The sequence below is a fragment of the Podarcis vaucheri genome (genome assembly GCF_965113315.1).
Source record: "Podarcis vaucheri genome assembly, chromosome: 3".
NCBI classification, from domain to species: Eukaryota; Metazoa; Chordata; class Lepidosauria; order Squamata; family Lacertidae; genus Podarcis; species Podarcis vaucheri.
The window spans coordinates 87,527,053-87,548,722 of NC_138761.1; the positions used below are offsets into that span (position 1 = coordinate 87,527,053).

Here is a 21,670-nt window from a genome sequence, read left to right on the forward strand (position 1 = left end):
AGATTCTGTTTTGTGATGAGAATTCGCCCCCCCCCCCCGCCCCCAGACACGAAGATCCAAGAAAACAGTCAATCTAGTCTAAAGCTGTACTGGAAAGGAACCTTCCCTCTGAAATCACTTCAGGGCTGCAAACACACACACACACACACACACACACACACACACACACACACACACACACACACCAATACCTCATTATGTACAAAGGGCAAAATAAGAGTTGTACAGCTTTTCACTGGGAATCGGTCTCTTATTTCACTGGAGAAACTATATGAAACATTACCTGGATAAATGATCTTTCCATAGGAAATAGCACAAACACATTATTTATAATAAAGCTAACAGTATGACTTCTTAGAAGGAAAACTGGATGGTGCTTAGCTCATTTGCCTGTCTTATTTCCAACTCACTTACAGGCGAGCCCAGTGGGTTTCAACAGAACTTGCTTCCAAACATGTGTACCACTGCAGTTTTTCATTGTTATTAATGCAACGATAAACTGAAACGTGTACCAAAATCAGTTAAAGATGCATAAATTTTCTTGACACATATTATCTTGTTTCCAGTATCATACAATAGATTTTTTTATGCACACTACAACCTCTATTATTATAATAATTATAAAATGATACTGTATATAGTTTAAAACTTTGGTTGAACATGCATTCTTATACACATAAGTGTGCAGGTTAAAACAGCACTATGTCTTTATTCTTCGTATGCCAGCTTAGCATGGTGAGGGAATGTAGAAAGAGCAATGGAAATGGAAACATTTGCTTCAGAAACTAGGCTGCAAGCATGTGTGTCTGTATGTGTGTGTGTAAATATATATGGGGTTGCCAGAGATCCAAGTGCATAAGTTTTGGATTAGGGTAATAAGACATATGCAAGGGTACTACATCGTCTAAGGCGAGTCTCCAGTTTCCTCATGAGTAGTAGTATTTGAGAATACAAATATTGATGGCACTTTAATGTGAGACTTTCTCCTTTTGCAAGCTCAACATAACAGCCATTTTGCAAGATGAAGCCTGGCTCTGCCACTACAAATATTTGGGAACATGAATTCAGTGCCTTTCATCTCAGTCCTTAATTCAATACAGCAGAAATGTGGCTTACTTTGCTTGCAGGTTCAGATACGATCGTGTCTGGAAACGCTTAATTTTTGGACAGGCCACAGAAACATTCCTACTAACCTCTATCGCCACAGTTAAGAAGACATTTCAAGACATAACCCATGTCCCAAATCATCTAGGAGTAATTCTGCAGTATCACTAAGTGTTCCAAATAAAATGACTCTTGGTATACCAAAACATTAACTCAGAAGTTTCTTATGACATCTATTGATTGGTAAAACACAGAATTTATCTGGCAGGTTTATTTCAAAATCACAGGTGCATAAGGCACTGCATAGTATTAAACAACTTTATTTCATTTAATCCTACTGATGCCAGGAAAGGGTGATGGAGTGGGTGGACTAGCACTTAAAAATGAAATGGGGAAAACAAAAAATTGATGACACAAATCAGAAACATCTGACATACCTGCAGATTGTGAGTATCTTGATCAAGAGATTGAACCACTGTTGTAAGTCTAACTGAGATCTACTCTTACATCAACTATTTGTAAAGCCATCTAAGGATGCCTGCTCTTGTCAGAATAAAGGGTAAGCCCCCTAGCTGATTTTAACAGAACTCGTGAGCCAATATCTCCCTTCATTCCCTCTTTAGTAGCTCTGCTTTAGGCTATAGAGATTAGGCTTTTAAGATTTCTAAAGCAACAAGAAAGAACAGGCCCATTAAAAGCATGTAATGTAGCATCATGCTACACTCTAATTAACTCACTTCACTAAGCCTATTTTTCAGGGTTTTAAAGGGGGGGGGATAAAGAAAGGAGTCAGCATTAGTTAATCTCAAAATCAATACCTTTCTTTTTCTGCTTTAACTCATTACAATATGATGCATTTAAAATTGTGTAGGTGTTGTGACTGGCTTCTTTCAGATCATGATTATAGATTGCAGGTGACAGAACCTAGTGTTGTGAGATTTATCCCGTAACACAGGAGAAGCCAATATGGTGCGCTCCAGGTGTTGCTGGCCAGGTGTAGTCCAATAACATCTTGGAGGGCACCACCTTGGCTGTCCCTGCTATTGTGTTTCTCTGATAGCACACACAAAAAGGCTTCCACACCTGGAAACAGTTTTTTCTTGACATCCAAACCCTAATCTCATTTCACATGTACACAGAGCCACGTTCTTACTGTCCATACTCCACTCACCTGTTTGGCTAAGCTGGGATGTGCTTCTGCTTCTTCGAGATACCATGGCAACCACTTTGGCACTAAGGCTGGACCGTCTTTTCTTCCCACCTGTTCCAACCGTACCAACTGCAGTGTCTGATTGACTCCCATCGTTATGTTCCAGCTTATACACCTCTCCACTCACACTTGTGCTCTTTGTGATGATTCTCCCTGAAGTCCCCATCCGTCTGCCTTGCATTTTAGGAGTAAACGTACTATATTTACAAAGTAAAAACATACATGTACATTTGAATTATGCTTGTGTTTATAACAAGATCTTTAAATAAAAAAAAACCCAACACATCATAGTAAAACTGACTCCTTCCCCAATATAAAATATTGCTAAGTATACTTTCGAATTATCTGATACCCAAGTACACGACTGTATTCAAATTCCTGAAACTCACAGGTTTCACACCCCCCACCCCCCGTTCCTAATTGAAATTGAAGTTTGACTTCCAACTTCTCATTTTAACTCTGTTCTGTGTTCGGTCACAGAATTTGAATGCTAGTGCACTTGTTAGTGCTTTAAGAGTCAATGGAATTTTACCCATTCAAAATGAAAGATACTGGAACGGAGTCTAAGTAATAATCACTTTCCTAGGATTTACACAAAAATATATTTATGGTCATAGAAAATAAAAGAACAAAGACATGTACCCACTCGATATATATTCTGATCAAAACAAGACTTGCTATAAAATGTAATGCAACAGGGTAAATATTCCTCATTGATGTAAATGGTTCTAATGAAAAACTGAGGTTTCACAGCACATGGTGATCTATTTACAAAAGATTAGATGATGTATTTATGATTTAAAAAAACCAAAAACCACAAAAAGTAACCTGCATTAAATCACCATTAAATATATAAATTATGTGTTGTTCCTTTTTTCCAGAGAAGCTTCTGTGCTTCATAGCATAAGCTTGCCCAAGATAGCTGGGCTGGTGGGAAGAAGCAGGAGTACAATTAATACATTCTTATTTCCTGTAGAATTTCTCATGCCAAAAGCAAAATGTATGTGCGTGTGTATAGATAATTTTATTTGGATTTCTCATTCATTCCGCCTTTACAGCTTGATACTGGCAATAACACTAAAAGCAAAATTAAATAAAACAAGTGGAGCCCTACAATAAAATGTATCCCTGAGAAACATGCTACTTGAGCCTGTGGCTAAGTGATATGCAAAATAGAAGGGAGCATTAAAGGCCAGAATTCCTGCTCTTACTTGGGTATTCTTTCATCTGCTTTTTTTGGTAGCTTTTTAGAAGTTTTTGAACATTTGCAACTGCAATCTGTATGTAAGTCAATGGCACATGACCTCTGCATGAAATTGACTGCACTGCCCAAGCTTGTGTCCCAGGGACATTATTTTGGTGCGGCTAATGCAGCAAAAACAATGCAGGAGGCAGCAGTTATGAGTTTCCAGTCTCTGCATTGTGATTTGCCAGTGGTTTGACCCCCAGAAGCGTACTGCACTGTCTCTTGAAACAGATGGATGCCAACAATGGTTTGGCCTGGGTGGAACTCTGAGAGGGTAATATAAGTAGTCTCACTCTGGTCTGAACTGTAACAGCAGGGCTGCAGAGAGAAAGCAACTCTTTCAGCACAGGCCTCTAACCAGAGGCAAATTTAGGAGAGTGCAACTGGTTTGGTCACACTGAGTGCTGAGCCTTGGGGAAGCTGTCGTGGATGCTGCAACTATGATTTAGAATGGAGCAAGAGAGTTTACACTGTGAGGTTAGTAATTACTATTCTCTGAGCCCAACACACAATGTGGGAACAAAAGCAATGGATGCCAGCAGAGGATTGTTATAAGCTTCTATGTCAACCTCAACATAACCTTCAGCCTCATTAGGGGATGGCAAGACCTCTGGACTACATTGCAGGGCTCTGGTTTACCAAACAGAGACTGACCTGCAATATTCTGTGTCAACTACACTGCAAGGCTGCCATCAGTTACCCTCTTTTAGTCACAGCCTCTTCCAACCTGCAATATCAGGACAGTGAAGTGCAGCTACTTTGGAATTAGCATTAGCAGTGGCTTTGTAGTTTGTGTGTGCATGTGATTCACACAAAATAACTGAATTAGAAAGAGCATGAATTCTTCTCTTTGCCACTACCTTTTGATTTTCTTAGGGGGCGGAGTTGACACACTGGTGCCCAATCCCAGTAACATTAAACTCCTGCATTTCTCCATTGATTTCTATGGGTAGCTCCCACTTCTACCCCTGGGGACATTTTAAAATTGGTTGAATCAAGAAGTGACCCTTCCAGACATTTCCTCTGTACCCTTTCTATTTCTCCAACCGAAGTTGTTCCTTCTTAGCCTTTCAAAATTCCATTCCACTGAGTTATTATGAAGCTGTTCAATCAACCATCACTCCTCACGGCTGATAAGATTTCTCCTGCAGATATTTTTGCTGATATCTCTCCCTTGTGCATGGATCGTGTAATTTTAGCTATACAAGTCTGAGCAAACTGGCATTGTTTGCAAATTGTTTGCAAATTGCTTATTAAAACACTCGGATACTGGGTCAGGATTCGCTATGCCCCATCTGCATAACTCTGCCTATTAAATGCTAACCCACAATTAACATGGCTTACAGCACTCAGAGAACATGTTCGTGTTTAAGCTCTGACAAGCATGTCTCCAAGAGCAGGAAACCTAAGAGCTGTGGGGCAGTCACTATGAATATGTCTCGCTTTATAGTAGAAACATACCAGGCCAATCAGATGGTACAGTCAAAAGAACATTTGCAGATGACAAATGGGCTGTGAGGCGTTTACTCTGTGGGTTAGGCAGGGGTTGGTCAAAGCAAAACACTTTTTAATGCTGCAACACTGAAGTGAAGTGTCCTAGAGACTCATCTCCATCTAGAGGAAGAGTTGCCACATAAAATGTGTTACAATAATCTGGCCTTGAGGTTAGAAAGACAATGAATGATGGGTACTAAGTCTGGCTGAAACAAAAACGATTGCAGCCTTTTCACCAGACAGCTAGTGAAAAGTGAGACTATTAACCATAGGAAACAGCTTCCAGGTACAGCAATGAATCAAAAAGCAGTTTGAGGCTGCACACCTGAAGCATCAGGAAGGGCTGAAATATCCCCTCTTATGGATGTCTCTATCCCTTTGGTGTCACAGTAGCTGCCAATTATCACCACAGCTCTCTTGTCTGGGTTCAGCATCAATGAGCTTCCCAATATTTCATATCTCACCAAGGTGAGTTAGTGGTTAAGCACTGTGATAGCAGGGCTTGGGTTGAATCAGAATGGCAGGCAGATCAAGACCCACAGACTGTTGAATTAAATGCTGAATTATGTTTTTGACACTGTGGTGTCATTTCTGTGGGACTCGAGCATTTGTGAAACTGCTACTGAGTTGTTTCACACACTCTTGGCAGGAAGATGGAAAAGTCTGCTTACTTGCTCAGTTACAGATAGGTAGCCGTGTTGGTCTGCCATAGTCAAAATAAAAAAAAATCCTTCCAGTAGCACCTTTAAGACCAACTAAGTTAGTTCTTGGTATGAGCTGAAGAAGTGTGCTTGCACACGAAAGCTCATACCAAGAACTAACTTAGTTGGTCTTAAAGGTGCTACTGGGAGGATTTTTTTTATTTTGACTACTTGCTCAGTGTTTCCTTGGGTCTCAACTGCAGTGGACCTCAGGAAACCAGCTCCTTCATCCAACCCATTTAAAGTGTGTATGATAGGGCTGCAGTGTGAGGTCACACCAAGACAACAAACATCTGTATGCTGATCACACAGCTGCGCCTCTTCCTTAAGCCAAAATACAGGGTGCTATTCGAAGCACACTTATCTTGAAAAGTATTGCTGGGATGAGCAGAATTAGCTTGGAGGGATGAAATCATCAGTTTAATGTCCAGATTCCTTCATTTAACTGGTATGTGAATGTTCCTTCCTGAAAACAACTGTACAGCTCTGAAATATTATCTAGCCTTAACCCCCACCCCACCCCTCATATCTCTCCTAGATTTTTCAGTAACAAAATTAGTATGCAACCACTACCATTAGCAATGACAATGTCATTTTATTTCTCTAATGAAATGACTGTTTGAAAACAAGGACAGTTTCACCGAGAACATCTTATTTCATCTTGCATACATAAATCTGAACACCCCAAGGAACTGTCCCACATTGCCAAAGGGATAATTCTACTAGATGAAATTATAAAGGATCAGAACATCCAACATCTATAGCCATTAGTACCACATATATCTGCCCATAAGAAGGCTCTGCCAAGATCAGTATGGCTTAATCCTACACGTGTATAGGACTGCAACCTTAATTTTGTAAGTATATGGAACGGGAGGACCAGCATCTTGCCAGTTATAAATTCTGCTCAATTCAAAGTGTCTATATACAACTAGGGATTGGGGGAGGGGGGTTCATTCTGTTTCCACTTTAATGCTAACCTATCTTATCCACATTTTCCAAAACAATATTTGAACTGAAAAACAGGCGTTGTTTGATATTAACTCTCCTCCCAGTTTTGTTTTGCAGTTCTCCAGCCAAATAATGTATGCAAAAATTATGTATATTAGGGGAAATTGAGCATAAAAATGCATATATTAGTGCCATATATAAATGTAACAACATATAAAATAATTGTAATAGTGGAAATTGTTTCCAAAAAATATGTGTATCAGGCAAAATTGGCTTATATGGACATGCTGTGAAATCTTGAAATAAATAGGGATGCAGAGCTGTCATTATTGATGGACTGCAGGTAAAATTAGATGATTCTGAAGAAATAATGTTACTTCATGCTGTTTTATCCCAGTATAAGTTCAACTGTAGTGATTTATTTTGAACCGAAAACTGAGATGACAATTAACAGAAAAAAAATCCTCATTTAAGGAAAACATGAAGAGGTTGCCCACAAAGAACACGGGTATACATCGCAGCCCCACAGAGGTGTTATTCTTTTGGGAGGGGTGACATATAAGCACAAGGACTCCTGACACATGTAGCGCACCAAGGTTACAATGATCATAGTAAGGTGCCCTGGGAAACTATATTTCCCTGGATCCCAGGAGCCATTTTTGAAAAGATGGATTTTTAAAATAAAGTTTTTGATACGTCATAGGAATCTGCCATTCCAAGAAAAAGAGATGACAGTGCTGTTGGTTATATATAATCCCTTGTGCCTCCTTAAACTAGCTCTCTGGATTAGAATGGGGTTTTTGTTTCCTGAATCTTTTTAAAGCAGCCTTTCATGCCACACTGCAATTGACTGAAAATCAGAAGACTCTTGAAAGTTGTTTGCGAAATATGGGCATCTGAAGTTCAAAAATGAAAGATAAAAACTCCCACTGGGAAGGCCCAAGCCCTTGAAACAGTCTAAAATAGATCTTCGAATTCTGCCGCATGGATTTTTGTCCTGCTTGCAGGCCATGACCTTCTCAGCAAAAGACACATGGCCAAATCCGGTGGTACTTTCCGCAAGTGAGTTTTCACACAAGGAAAAACTTCTATATTCCCTTCTCTACTCCACAGTTCCCTGGACTAATGATTTAATAATCCAAGGGCTCAAAAATTCCCTGGAGGCTTTTCAGGGAGTGCAGAGGGGCTGCCGTTAGACAGAAAAGATGAAAGCCCCACCCCACGCTGCTTTGGATCCTAGATGTCAAGATTTTATATGAAAGCACTGATTTTCAAGTTAAACTTCACTACCATTTTCTTAATGCTTCACTTCAGTAGTGTGAACCCAATTAACTGGAAGAAATTAAAAGGGCATTCTCTAATCATTAAATGGTATTAAAATTAGGCAACATGCAAAAACAATATAATTAAATCACTTTGAAATTATCAAGGTCGCATTTAGAAATGAAGGTCAATCATACACACACACACAAGCATAATCATATTGATGATTGCATTAATTTGATTTAATTAATGTCATAGTTTGTAACCATTTTTTGACTCTGTGGAGTTGTACGTAAAATGATCACAAAACTGAAAGTAAATGTAATTAAGCAATTTCATAGATACTTATCAGCTACTTTCTACAGAAACTCACCTATGTACTCTATGAAAATACATCTTACTCCGTAATCAAGGTAGTCACAATCGCCTCTGAAATAGTAAATTTTAGTGCGCTTTTTCAGGAGTGTTCATCTTTTAGCAAGAGAAATCTTTGTTCAATAGCAGGCCAGCTCCGATTCCAAATAGTAAGGAATCAACAGCATCTTAATAATCCAGGATCTTCCTTGCTGTCAATATATAGCGTTTAATGACTCTAGTCTTTAGACAGAATCACACTGACTTGTGACAGAGCTAGTTGGAATGCTTCCGCCTTCTCTGTCAAATACAGAATCACATACTAATTCTGAGCCCCTATGGAGTTCTTTACAAGGAGATTGCTCATGAATGCTAATAACTTGAGAGCATGTAGCACTCCTGGACTAAAGGAAAAGATAATCACTTCCCTTTAATGAGGAACATAATATTTCTAAAAATAAACTACCCACTGTTATTCAAAGTGTGCCACACTGAAGTGTGACCTCAGATCATCTACAGTTGGCCATTCTGTCAGCAGCACAAAAACTCTGGAGCTAGGACAAATAATCAGCCAGGAAAGGTTGCGGTTCTCTGCAAATATGCTTGCTGATAAGCCCCATTCAAGTCAGCAGAAGCTATTTCTGAGTAAACATGCATTGTCTTAGAATGTAACTATGATGTAAAACCAAACTGAATGCTTCGGTAGACTAAATGTGATACGATTCACAAAAGCTTGCCGTCTGTCGATTCTGACACTTGCCATTGCATTCATGTCTACAACTCTAACAATTCAAGTGTTGGGTGTCTAATAATAAAATCTTTTCATTAGTAGGTGCTCAATCTTGTTGGTCTAGGGACGTAGTGAGCAACTTGAGATCAGCACCATGGACCAGCGTACCAAATATGTATGGCATATTCTGAGCTGGTGACCTACATTCACGGTAATGAACATGGGAGATGCCAAATGAAGATGAGCAACCTGCTGCTGTTCTAAGACAAGATGATGAGGATGATGATGATGAAATTGTTGGCTTCACATGTGCAATCATATAATTTGTAGAGTTAGAAGGGATCCCAAGGGTCATCTGACTAGATGCAATCTCCTGCAATGAATTGTTGACTCATAGTTAATGGCATCGTAAGTGTCTGAGTAGGGACGTGGGTAGCGCTGTGGGTTAAACCACAGAGCCTAGGACTTGCCGATTAGAAGGTCGGCAGTTCGAATCCCCGTGACGGGGTGAGCTCCCATTGCTTGGTCCCTGCTCCTGCCAACCTAGCAGTTCGAAAGCACGTCAAAGTGCAAGTAGATAAATAGGTACCGCTCCGGCGGAAAGGTAAATGGTGTTTCCGTGCACTGCTCTGGTTTGCCAGAAGCAGCTTAGTCATGCCGGCCACATGACCCGGAAGCTGTACGCCAGCTCCCTCGACCAATAAAGCGAGATGAATGCCGCAACCCCAGAGTCGGCCACGACTGGACCTAATGGTCAGGGGTCCCTTTACCAGGAATCAAACCTGGGGCTTTTCGCATACAAAACACTCGCTCTACTACTGAATGACAGCTCTTTTGTGAGAGGGGACGAGGGAGGTGGTGATGGGCGCTTTGTGAGCAACCTCAAGCCTCAGGTATACAGCTAGAATATTCAGAGAGGCTTGATCCACATCTGCAAAGAAAGCAAAAAATGTAACACACTGTTTGCTCAAAATCACAGACAGTTGTGCTTTTGGAACCCAAAGGCTTAAGTAAATTTGCTGGGAAGTTGCTGTGGGAAGTCAACTTTTGTAAGATACCCAGCAGCACATGCCTTGCAGCGTCGAGAAATGCTATTGTTAATTGTCAATTGTTTTCATAATGCAAGCCTTTATGCAATGCTTGGGATTAATTAGTTCAGTTGAATGATGTTCACGGACCTAATTCAAAAATCCCTGAACTATGCCATGTATATAAAGGGCTCTACTCTGAGTAGAATGTAGTTCCACATTTTAAAAAATCAAAAAATCATTGACAATAATGCAGAACTGGCTCACCAGGTAGGGCGGAGCAGGTTTGTTAGCTTCTCAGCAGGTGAGTTGCGGCTGCTTAATAGGAGGGGGAAGGTGGCAGGGAGGTTGACATTGTGCAAACACATCAACATATGTGAACTTAATATATATGTTGATTAACTGCCCGATGATCAGACCATTCTGGAGCGAGGTGAGGATATTTATAGCAAAAGTAATAAAAAGAAATTGTTATTTAGGGGAACTGAATTTAATTCTAAATTATATTTTGGAAACTTGGAAGATCTCAAGGGGCCCAAAAAGTGGTTGTATCGCGCTATAATAGAAGCAAAAAAACTTGTTCTGATGAATTGGAAGAGTCTCAAAAAGATTCCACGGAGCATATGGATTGATAATATGGACAGGTTAGCTACATACAAAAGAATTGCTTGTCAACGCAAAATAAGAATGGATAAATACGAAGAATTTGGAATGAATATCTAAGTGACAAGGAGGATAACAGTGGGAAATAGAGGGGGGGAGAGAGTGGTGATAAACAAGGAGTAGGCATAGGGATATTACTGTATATAAATTTGTGTTGTTAATTTGTGTTATTATTGTTATTATGGTTTTTTGTTGTACGTATCGACAGGAGTACCAGATTGGCTCCACCATTGCCTTTGCACTGTGCCAGCCTCCTCATCGCCTTGCCTCGCCTCTCTCCATCCCATTAAGCAACAGTGACCCACCTGCTGGAAAGCTAAAATAGTGCCTCCCCTCTCCCCACGGCAAACTGCTTCTGCAATTGTCTCTAGATAGTGAGTACTATTTAAGCTACACATTGTGGTGCTTTTAGAAACGCACTTTCCGCTTTAATTACTGGTGGGGGAAATCCATTTGTATGAATATGAGGCAAAAGAAAAGTCTGCAATATGAGAAACGTTAACAGTTCCTTGTTAGTAAGAAGGAGTGCATAGTAAAATCCCAATTTATGCACATCTCTAATGAGATGCAAAGGCAGAATTTGATGATGAGCCATGGAAAAATCTGCAGCCTGCCAGACACATGCTTTGTGATAACCGGAGCTAAGTCATCCTTTTATGTCTCAAAAGCAAGCCTGAACATCTAGGCGACAACCACTGCAAATTCTCTTGCTGACCTTAAACAGAAGGCGAACCCAAAAGTAAATTACCCTAAGCATTCCTTTGTTTAGTTTCAGGAGAACAAAACTTGGGCAACAGCAAAATGCCTGTAGAAGGATGCTGCATTTCTGAGCTGTTTACATTTCTTCAGTTTCCAAACAGGATAGAGAGCACCAAGTACTCAACTTTCCAAATGAGTTATCCTGCATGTAAATGCACAGGACATAGAAATTGGGGGAAAGGATCATCCAGGGTCCCCAAAGTGTGCAGAAAAATTGTGCTTGGCTTAAAAGGGGTGGGAAGTCACAATGAGTGTACAGGTGAGAGCCCCCTGCTACTGGGGCTGGCAGTTAGGCTGAAAGAAAGCCAGAGATTTGCTACTAGGGTGGAATCTAGGCACATATTTAAAAAGTTGTGAAAATGCATTTTTAAAAAATGTTTTGGAAAATATATTGGATTTGCCATAGCTCACCATTGCCATCCAGTGTCACATTTGTATAATGCACTTTACAATAAACTTAAAATGTTTTATTTGCAGCTGCATAGCTGAGTCCCAAGTTTCCTCCAGCCAAGGGCCCAAAGCTACCCCTTTCTAAAAGGGTGGTTACCAGATTACATCCCCGCCCTGTCTCTCCTGCAAACTGTGCCAGGGCCTCACAAGTCTACACTCATAATTTTCTAGTATTTTTTTTTAAAGAATGCAATGGAATTCTAGCATTTTTCCTAGTTACAATCACAGCATCTGATGCTGGTCATTAATCCCAACCAGCCATGTTGCAAATTATGTGTGTACATGCAAGGAAATATCCTGGGATCATTCATAAAAAAAATACGAATTTAATTTCTGAACCAGCTCATCTGTATCCTTGCAATAAGATCTATTCTCTAAAATTAGTCACCTGGTGAAAAGACAGAGAAGCAGCATCTTACAGTGCAGTCCTAAACTTGTCTACTCGGAAGTAAGTTTCACCTAGTTCAGTAGGTCTTACTTCCAATAGGTCTTAAATATGAATTCAAAATTGTTGACCAGGAGGAAAACCAGGACACATCACACAATGAAGATCTCTTCTCCTTGCTCTTATTTGAGATAATAACCAAGCACGTCATAGGCTAGGACATCTAAAGTATTAAATACTCCTAAAGTATTAAATACGCCTAGATACCCCTAAAGTATTAAATACTCCTATAATTAAAATAGCAAGGACGAAGATTGAGGGAATAAATATACAAGGGAAGGAAGCTAACTTTTACCTCACATCAGCAACAGTATGCCTTCTCCTTTTCTTTTCTTCCATATTCATTTTTTTTCCTCCGTGCCCCGTCTCGCCATCTAATTCCCATGATATCCTTCTTTCTTTTTTGCCATCACTTTTGCAGCTCTCTAAGGACTTTGACCTTTTCCATAGTCAAAACATGCAGGCATGCAAAATTAAAATGTAAATAACTCAAAATAAAAATAAGGAACTACAGGCACTAGCTCTACATTCAGACATGATTTTAGAGCACTACAAAGCAAGCAAGAAAAAAGAAACAACCAACTTTGGATTTAAAAAAAACAAACAAACCCAAATGCAACTTAAACAATAACATAGACCCCAGCTGGCTAATTCTAAGAAGGCAATTGTTTTCTGTTTCAGGGTTTCATTCTATGAGAACTGATCTATTATTGCCGGGCAATGTTCTTCACCTTTAACAATTAACTGAACAAGAACCTTTCAATTAAGCCATTCAGCCTGTCCTGTTGAACAGGGACAATTCAAAAGCGCTTACATTTCTCAGAAGCAGACTCAGAATCACAAATCTGAAGCTACTGGTTGCTTTGTATGTGTTTTTTTCTTTTTCCTTTTTAAGTTAACAGCTCACTATCAGCTGTGTTAACTTTGCTATCCTTACAGATATGAACTTTTGAGATTGCAAAGTTAGATGAGTCTGCTAGGAATTCATTAACTAAAACCATTTTAAAATTATAACTCAGTAACAATAATGAATGCCTGATCTTTGCAGGACTATGGTTTTAAAATGATTTTCTGTGAGTCACATATTTCTTGAATAAAATGCAAAAACCTTGAGAAGTAATTAAATATGCAAAATGTTCTGGTTTTTTTTAAAAAAAATAAAGCAGGGAAAAGTGAAATGTCCATTCTGTATTACAACTTATATTCAAGACTTATTCAACCTCTTTCCTATCCTGAAGAAGAATACTGCAAGGAAACTCTTTAACACTTTTATTAGGTTTCTAAAAAGGAACGAAATATACCCTTTGATCTTATAATCACTTAAGCAGTCCCAGGCTATGAATTACACTCCACTTTCACATGACTGATGCATATGAAACATTAGTGTGTGAGGGAAGGGCCTTAGCTCAATGGCAGAACATCTGCCTGGAATACTGAAGGTTTCAGGTTCAACCCCCTGAATATTCAGGTTAGGCTGCTGCCTGAAAACCTGGAGTGATTGTCAATCAGTATAGACAATACTGAGGACCACTGGTCTGCTTCCATATAAGGCACCATTCTATGCTTCTGTGCTCTGAAGTAAGCGAGATGCAGACTTCAGGGAAATAGGCTGCTATCATTGACTGTGACATTTATAAAAATTGATCGGGTGCAACACCTGAGGAACTAGCTTGGCCGCATAGCACCACTGCATTGAGCAGGTTTATGGACCATCCTAAATCTACAGGCTGCTGCAACCAAATGGATGGATCACTGCTATAAGAAAGAGACAGGCTGGGAGATGGCTGGCCTTATCTATCTAGTACCCGCTGAAGTCATATCAATTACAATATGTACGCTAACGTGCTGCTATATAACTCAATGCCATTTTCTCAGCTGTTTGAGCTCTGTCACCAGGCATGTACATTTTAACAGGAAAATCTAAACTCATGAAAATTCGGCTCAGCTCTACCAAGAGTCTCCCTCCCCAAATTTGAGGCAGAAGGTAGTAGTGGAAGGAAAATAGTCTCCAGTGGAACACAGAAAGACAGGTTACCTATAGCCATTGCCACTTGCTGGAGACCCAAGAGCTCCCTGTACCTTGCAGTTACCAAAATTTGCATGTTGCCTCTACCTACTTGCTGAGCTTCTCTAATGTTGCTGAAACCTAGAGGTCATCAGATTTATTTATTTTTCCCATATTTATATAACGATAAAGGTAAAGGGACCCCTGACCATTAGGTCCAGTCGTGACCCACTCTGTGGTTGCAGCGCTCACCTTGCTTTATTGACTGAGGGAGCCGGCATACAGCTTCCGGGTCATGTGGCCAGAATAAGCCGCTTCTGGAGAGCCAGAGCAGCGCATGGAAATGCCCTTTACCTTCCCGCCAGAGCGGTACCTATTTATCTACTTGCACTTTGAGGTGCTTTCAAACTGCTAGGTTGGCAGGAGCAGGGACCGAGCAACGGGAGCTCACCCCGTCGCGGGGATTTGAACTGCCGACCTTCTGATCGGCAAATCCTAGGCTCTGTGGTTTAACCCAGAGCACCACCCGCGTCCCATATTTATATACCTGCCCTCTAAAATGAGTTTTGGGAAAGCTCACGAAGGGGGAAAAAAGATGCAAGCTTTCAATAAACTGCTATCGCCTCCCATAACTCACTCCGTGGCAGTGATACTGCAGGAGATGTTAGCTCAAAGGCATAGGACATCCCTTCCCAACATGGTACGCTCTAGATGTTTTGGACTATGACTTTAATCAGCCTCAGCCAGCACGGCCAATGGTTAGGGATGATGGGAGTTGTAGTCCCCATCACGCTGAGGTTGCTTGGTGTTGGACATTATGCTATTAATTAATACTTATAGCTGTGCTATAATGCAGGCTTGGAAATAATGGGCATGTTGGGCATTGAAACCCTAAATAAAGAGGAAACTTTGCTACTGGCTTAAATGACAGAGCTCTGTCTTTTAAATGAACTCATGGCAGCTAAAGTGGAAAGCATGGCCAGATCATGCTGTAAATCTAAAAACTGAGCCAACTGGTCAACTTTTGTCAGAGACGGGATTCCAGCCTATTCCATCAGATTGCTCAAGTTCTCAGGTAACATTCAGTCTCTACTCCCACCTGATCCCCCCAAAAAAAGAAAAACCAAAAACCGTTTTGTCATTAAAAAGAGCCAGAGGGTGGGATTTTTTTTTGAATGCTTTCAATATGTTCTGAGATAATGATTTGCAATTGCTGCTACCTGGAAAATCTCTGAAAAGCTGGTAAAGCTAGGAGATAGAAGGCCACAATCTTAATTAATGTTGAATACATGTTGGAGTGTTGACAATATATTTTGTAATAACAACAAAACATTTAGCTTCATGTTAAAAGCAAAACAAAAACATGTTAACCTGAACTTATGATGCCCCTAAAATGACCAGAGGAACTAGGCATTAACAAAGCAAAAGAATTTTGACCCTACAATGTTTTATTTATTTATTTATTTCATAAAAATTTATATACTACTCGATTGTAGAAAAAAACCACAAAGCAGTGGCAAACATGGCATGCAAAACAAAATGTATACTTGTTGCAACTATTATTCTACAAATATGACTGTTGCAGGATCCCAGGCAACTGAATACATTGCGTCTGTTCAATCCAACCTTTTCAATCACTACTATGGGAGAACAAAAAGGAAGACAACTTAGGACACCTTTAAATGTTACCCTGGTCACGTAGGACATTCTTTTTTCCATGCCTGGCTCCTGTGCAGATGGGATAATGTTTGAAAGAACCAGCCTCACATAGAGAACTCAAGTGTGCAGTTCCCTGCTGGGAGGAGGGGAGGAGAAGACCCACCCACCGACTCTCTGCTAGTGTAGTTGGATCATTTAAGCACTACTTCAACCACATGGCAGCCACTCACAGGAAAGTGGGTCCCATGCAACCATGGTTAGATTTAAAGGTCCACAAAGACAAATCAAGAAAAGGGCACTATCTAAGAAGTTTGTACAGCATGTGCACAAACATTCCATAGGGTTAACTGGCTGCAATACAAAAAACAAACAAACAAAAATCTTGCCTTGTGGGACTATAGGGCCCCATTGATTATGTTATGAGGAAAGGCTTGAAATTTTAATGAAATATATGGAATGCCTTTCAAAGAAAATGTTAATATTTCAAAAGCATTCCTGAAACTTTGATTTCCATATCAGTTCAGAGGTGAAGTCCATTGAATTCAATGGGGCTTACTCCCCAGTAAAGTGTGGTTTTGACTTGCAGCCTTGGTTTCATAAAGCCTTTGAGACTGCAAGCTCCTGTACCCAACAGTATTTAATTTCCTCTTCATAATAAATGATTGTATGACTAGGGCTTTGCAATAAATGATTCTGTTAAAGTTCTGGGTTTCAAGCTGACCCACTATTGATAGCTGCTCAGATTTTGTTTTGCTGCTTCAGCAGTCATAATCCAAAGTTTGAGTTTCCTTTTTTCCTCCCCCCCCCTTGCAACTAGCAATTGCTGTTTGTATATGCGTGTAAAGACTCGACTATTTGAAATATCTATATATGTCTACATTGCAAACTCACCTGATTCTGCCCCTCGGGCGCTCTGATTGCTCTGACATAAAGCTTGTGCTGCTGAGACGTGAGGCACTGCTGGCACGGGAAATGGCTGACACATCACTGACATCACTATCTGATGATTTGGCAGAGACGTTATCACAACTTCTGTACTGATCTGCTTGTATGTTATACTAAAGAGTTAAAAGAGAAAGTGTGAGTTCTCTTGACACAGTGTGAGGGAGGGAAAAGCTTCATGGTGTTACAAATCATTATATCGTTGCGACACTGGTAAACTCCAGAAAATTTCTATTATTATTATTATTGAAAGAAACCCTCAAAAGACCAACGTTTTATTTGCCAGACCAGTACAGGGAACACTGGCAGAGGAAGAGGAGTGCGGGGGGAGCGTACCGCCCCCGGCAGCACGATCCCACTGGGGTGCCATTGCGGCTGCTCCACCGCCTGCGCTGGGTGCCACGCCCCTGTGGGCAGCATGCCACGCCCCCAGGATGCGCACCACACCCCCAAGAAGCACGTCAGCCCCGCCCCCACCTGCACTCCACCACCCCCCGTGCCAGATTATGAAGCTCCACCACTGACAGGGAATAGTTCTCAGAATATAACAAATGGCTCAGGGGCCAGTTTTCCTCAAAAATAATAATAATAAATGGCCTCGTTTATAAATGATTTCAGTTCTAGGTAGTTCTATGTGAGCCTTCCCAAACCTGATGTACTCCAGCTTCTTTGGATTACAATTCCCATCAGCCCCATCATGGCTATGCTAGCTGAGTTGTAGTCCAAATCATCGAGGGCCCCAGCTTACTGAAGGCTCTCTAAAGTTGCTATGAATAAACAAGAAACCAACTACTGGGTAGCATTGTGCCAAGGAGTCTCATAAGATGATATTACCATTCTCATTTTCAGCATTGGCCTGGTGGCATTATTATTTTTTATTTTTTTTTAAAAAAAAAAAATCTGTTGACAACAGTAGCATTTTAGCATGTTGACAATTTCAAAGGCTATATTAATTGAAGATATAAAATGGAGAGGTTGATAAGTGATGATGACATCTTCTTTATGTTTACACCCCATAAAGAAGCTTCTAGGCAGACATTTAGCATGCCTGGATACCCACAACCCTGGGAGGAGCTTTGCTGGTCCCTGTGCTGTTCCTAACATTTGATGAGCCCATACATAATGGCTTGTTCTGGGGAATACAAATGGCTATTCCTGCCTATACTGTCATAAAACAGTGTACTACACCAGTACTGGCAGTTACTACTTACTAGCACAAATGTTCAGAATGTGTACAAAGTCCAATTCAGCTGAAAGAGCATTTCAGCCCTTAAATATCCCATTGATCCCTGCACTTGGCAGGAGAGGGTCTCATGCAGATGCCATCTTATCAGGAGGTTCATTCCATATCATGTCGGAATCAGGCCTCTAGCGCAGTAGCACCTACCCATTGGAATTCTCAGTTGGTTAGAGTGTGGTGAGGATAACACCAAGATTACAGGTTCAATCCCATATGGGACAGCTGCATATTCGTGTATGGCAAGGGGTTGGCCTAGATGATTCTCAGGGTCCCTTCCAGCTCTATAATTCTATGATTCATTCTATGAATTCCCTCCTGCTACATATTAGAGAGGTGCCATCTCTACTGTCCTTTCACTGTTCCTGAAAGATCACCCTCTTTCAACAAGACTTTTAAGCAGATATCTTTATCCCAGTCCACATCTGTATTGGAAGTATTTTTAACTTACTGGGTGTTTTTTATTCTTATTGGTGTTTTTTTTTAAATATTTCTATTGTTTTTATATCTGGAATTATTTTAAAATGATTTATATGTGGAACTGCTCTTAACTGTTTTCTTGCTTTTCTTGCTTTATGGTTGCTTTTGCTTTATTTTATAATTGTATATTTTATTGTTGTAACCCACCCCGGAACTTTACGGTAACGTAAAGTTATTTAATTAGGTAAATAACCTAATTAAATAAATAAGCATAATGGCAGTGTCAGCATTGTTAACAATGGCGGCTATTAACACCTAGCTGTGCACATTCATGTACCGAAACCAGTGGGAACTGCATGGATTTCAGTAAGACATGAACACACGTACCTACAAAATAGACTACAGCTAATACTTGGTACCTTGGGAACGAGACACAGATTTCTAAGTATAATGTTAAGGTGTGAAGTAAAGCTGATAGCATCTATTGCACATCATAGGGATTTTAGTCCTAAAATTATAATAGCCAGCCACATTTGAAAACTGAAGCAACCTGTTCAAAGTGTATTCTGTTGAGTTGAAAGGTACTGGAAATATTTAGATGTAATAAGCTTTCATATGCTCATAGATGTCTTTTGCTATTTTGTATATCAGGTTTCCCCCCTTTTGTTGAACTTATCTCATAACCTATGCAACAAAAATCTTAACAATGGCTGTGGTAAGTTAAACAAAGGTGTGGGCTCCCAAAGCCGAGCTTGCACATTGTTCCTTCTTGGTCTTTATATACCCCTGTACTGTGCTGAGCTAAATCAAGGTTTGGCTTAGCATAACATCCAAGCTAGGGCTCATGGTTGACCTCTCTCCTCACTAGCCCAGCCGCTGTAGCCAAGAGATTCCGGGACAATGTACATATGTGCATAGAAAGCATCACAAATATTAAATACAGAGGTAATAACATAAATAATACCCAGCCCACTAAATACAGATATATCGGAGCAGTGAGAAAGCATAGTACAAAAAGTTATCCACCCTGGCGTATATTTAAAAATGTTGCTTCCCCCAAAATCTCCAGCTTATAATGGAGTGCAAGAACCATTATGCAAACATAATTAGATCAGCTTCACTATGTGCCCGACAGATTTCAGATTGAACCCAGGGTTCCACTGTTTAAAGTCTCCAATCTAAGCCTAAACTAAAATGGGGGACACCTTTTCATAAAGTATCCAAGCCCCTGTGAAAACGGACTCTCTTTTGGCAATCTTTTTGGAGTAAATATGCACACAGGGAAAACTTTATCCATTATACAGGAGCAAGTGGAAAGGCATTATCAAGGCAACTAGATGTTGCTCCATTTTATGACATTATACTGTGAGAGGCAATTAAAGTATCCTCAGAGTGCAGGAGAACAGGAAACATTTGCTTTGGCAATGCAGGGATATACTGAATTCCTCCCAGTAACGTAACTGTTGTTTTGCTTGCCCTCAGTAATGATATTGAAAGCAAAATTTGATTGGCTATGTAGTGTCTTGATGTTATCTTCCACACTCCATGATCCCTGGTTGGCTAGTTGGGGGGGGGATGACTCTAGAGAAGTAACAACAGGAATAATGAAGTGAATGAAAAACCAAGGAAAAGGTAAGTCTGTCTTTCTCGGGAGGGCCTTTACAACCCCTCCCAAACTTTTCAGCTCAGATTTTTTCAGGGTTGAAAATCTGGTGCAGCCCTGCTAGGTAGCACAACTTAACTTTTGCACTAGCTGCAAGCTGGAGATGCATACCATTACTGTGCATGCAGTTTCATTATTTCCAAACAAAAATATCCAACTTTCAACAAGCCCTCTCATTGGTTCAGAGTAGCAAACATGGTCTCCTCAGATGTTTTGTACTCCAGCTCCCATCAGCCCCAGCCAACCTGGCTAATGGGCTAATCCAAAACACCTGGAAGGTACCAGGTTCAGTGTGTTCCAAACACCTTCAGATCCTTCAAGCTATTCTATTTGCCTTAGGTTCTTTATACTTTATCTAAAAATCATGTTTGCAGTTTGGCAGCTTTAATTGGGCCATACATGGAAATGACCAAGTCTGGTGCAGTCAGAAACTGGTGTAGCACCTCAAACATGACTGATAAAGAACCTGGAATCATCCTGAGAATTCTGTTATTGTTGGGGATTTCTATTCTACAGAAGAAGGACTGAAGCTTCCTGCCTGAAATGCAAGCCCAGCATCCAGGCAAACTACAGTCCATGTTAGATTTTGCATACAACCTAATCTAGTGCAGGGAGCAGCTGCAGAAACGGTAGTAACCATACTGGGGCAATGTCTCTCAAAGATTCCACCCTCTCATCTTGCTCATCTCCACTGTTCTGATTAAAGAATTTCATTGGTAGGCTTGCTTTTCTTAAAAAAAAAATGAAACAAAAACCCCCATGAATAACGAGATCTTAAATTTAATAATCTAGTAAACACTTATAAATCAGATCAACCATTCCAAGCCTTGCTCTGTATCTTCAAGAAGCAAGGCACTTATTCCAGTTATTCCAATTATACCAAAATATCTACCTAAGAGAAAAACATCAAACACAAATATGCAAATAACTCTTGCCACTTTCTTGTGAAGTCAGAAAGGCCCTCTGGGTTGATTCTACAGCTCCCATTACATAGGAAGAAAGACAACTGTAGCAAGACAGCTGTTTCAGGAGCTTCTGATGCGCTGTAAAAACTGAATGGATGAAGTTGTGCCCCCCCAAATAAAGTTAGTATTTATAGTGACTTCCTAGAAACTTTTGTGTCAGATCGTATTTTAAATCCTTCCCCTTTCCAAATAAAGTATTATATTTCAACACTAACTTTACCTTAGTATATTGCTCACGTTCAAGTTCTTGACCAGAACCAGACTCTGTTGTCTGGTTATAACGGTGCATTTTCATTTTCATCTGTCTCGTTCGTTCCTCCACTACTAAATTTGCTGTAAAAACACATAATGGAAGCCTATTAAAAAGAGACGAAAAACTTT

At 40.2% G+C, this 21,670-nt stretch overlaps 1 protein-coding gene across 50 annotated transcripts in view; it reads right to left on the minus strand.

The window, feature by feature from the left end:
• RIMS1 (regulating synaptic membrane exocytosis 1) overlaps positions 1-21,670 on the minus strand; it is a 231,932-nt gene that overhangs the window by 25,156 nt on the left and 185,106 nt on the right. For 37 of the 50 annotated variants that reach the window (XM_082218188.1, XM_082218179.1, XM_082218199.1 and 34 more), the window contains 4 exons: positions 21,510-21,622; positions 16,954-17,120; positions 12,694-12,837; positions 2,276-2,511 (listed from right to left, as the gene is read on the minus strand). The exons of 1 other annotated variant lie outside the window; for it this stretch is intronic. In XM_082218188.1, the coding sequence (XP_082074314.1) occupies positions 2,276-2,511; positions 12,694-12,837; positions 16,954-17,120; positions 21,510-21,622 (660 nt within the window). The remainder of the gene's footprint in view (positions 1-2,275; positions 2,512-12,693; positions 12,838-16,953; positions 17,121-21,509; positions 21,623-21,670) is intronic. 12 more of the 50 variants (XM_082218186.1, XM_082218202.1, XM_082218187.1 and 9 more) reach the window with 1 other exon arrangement.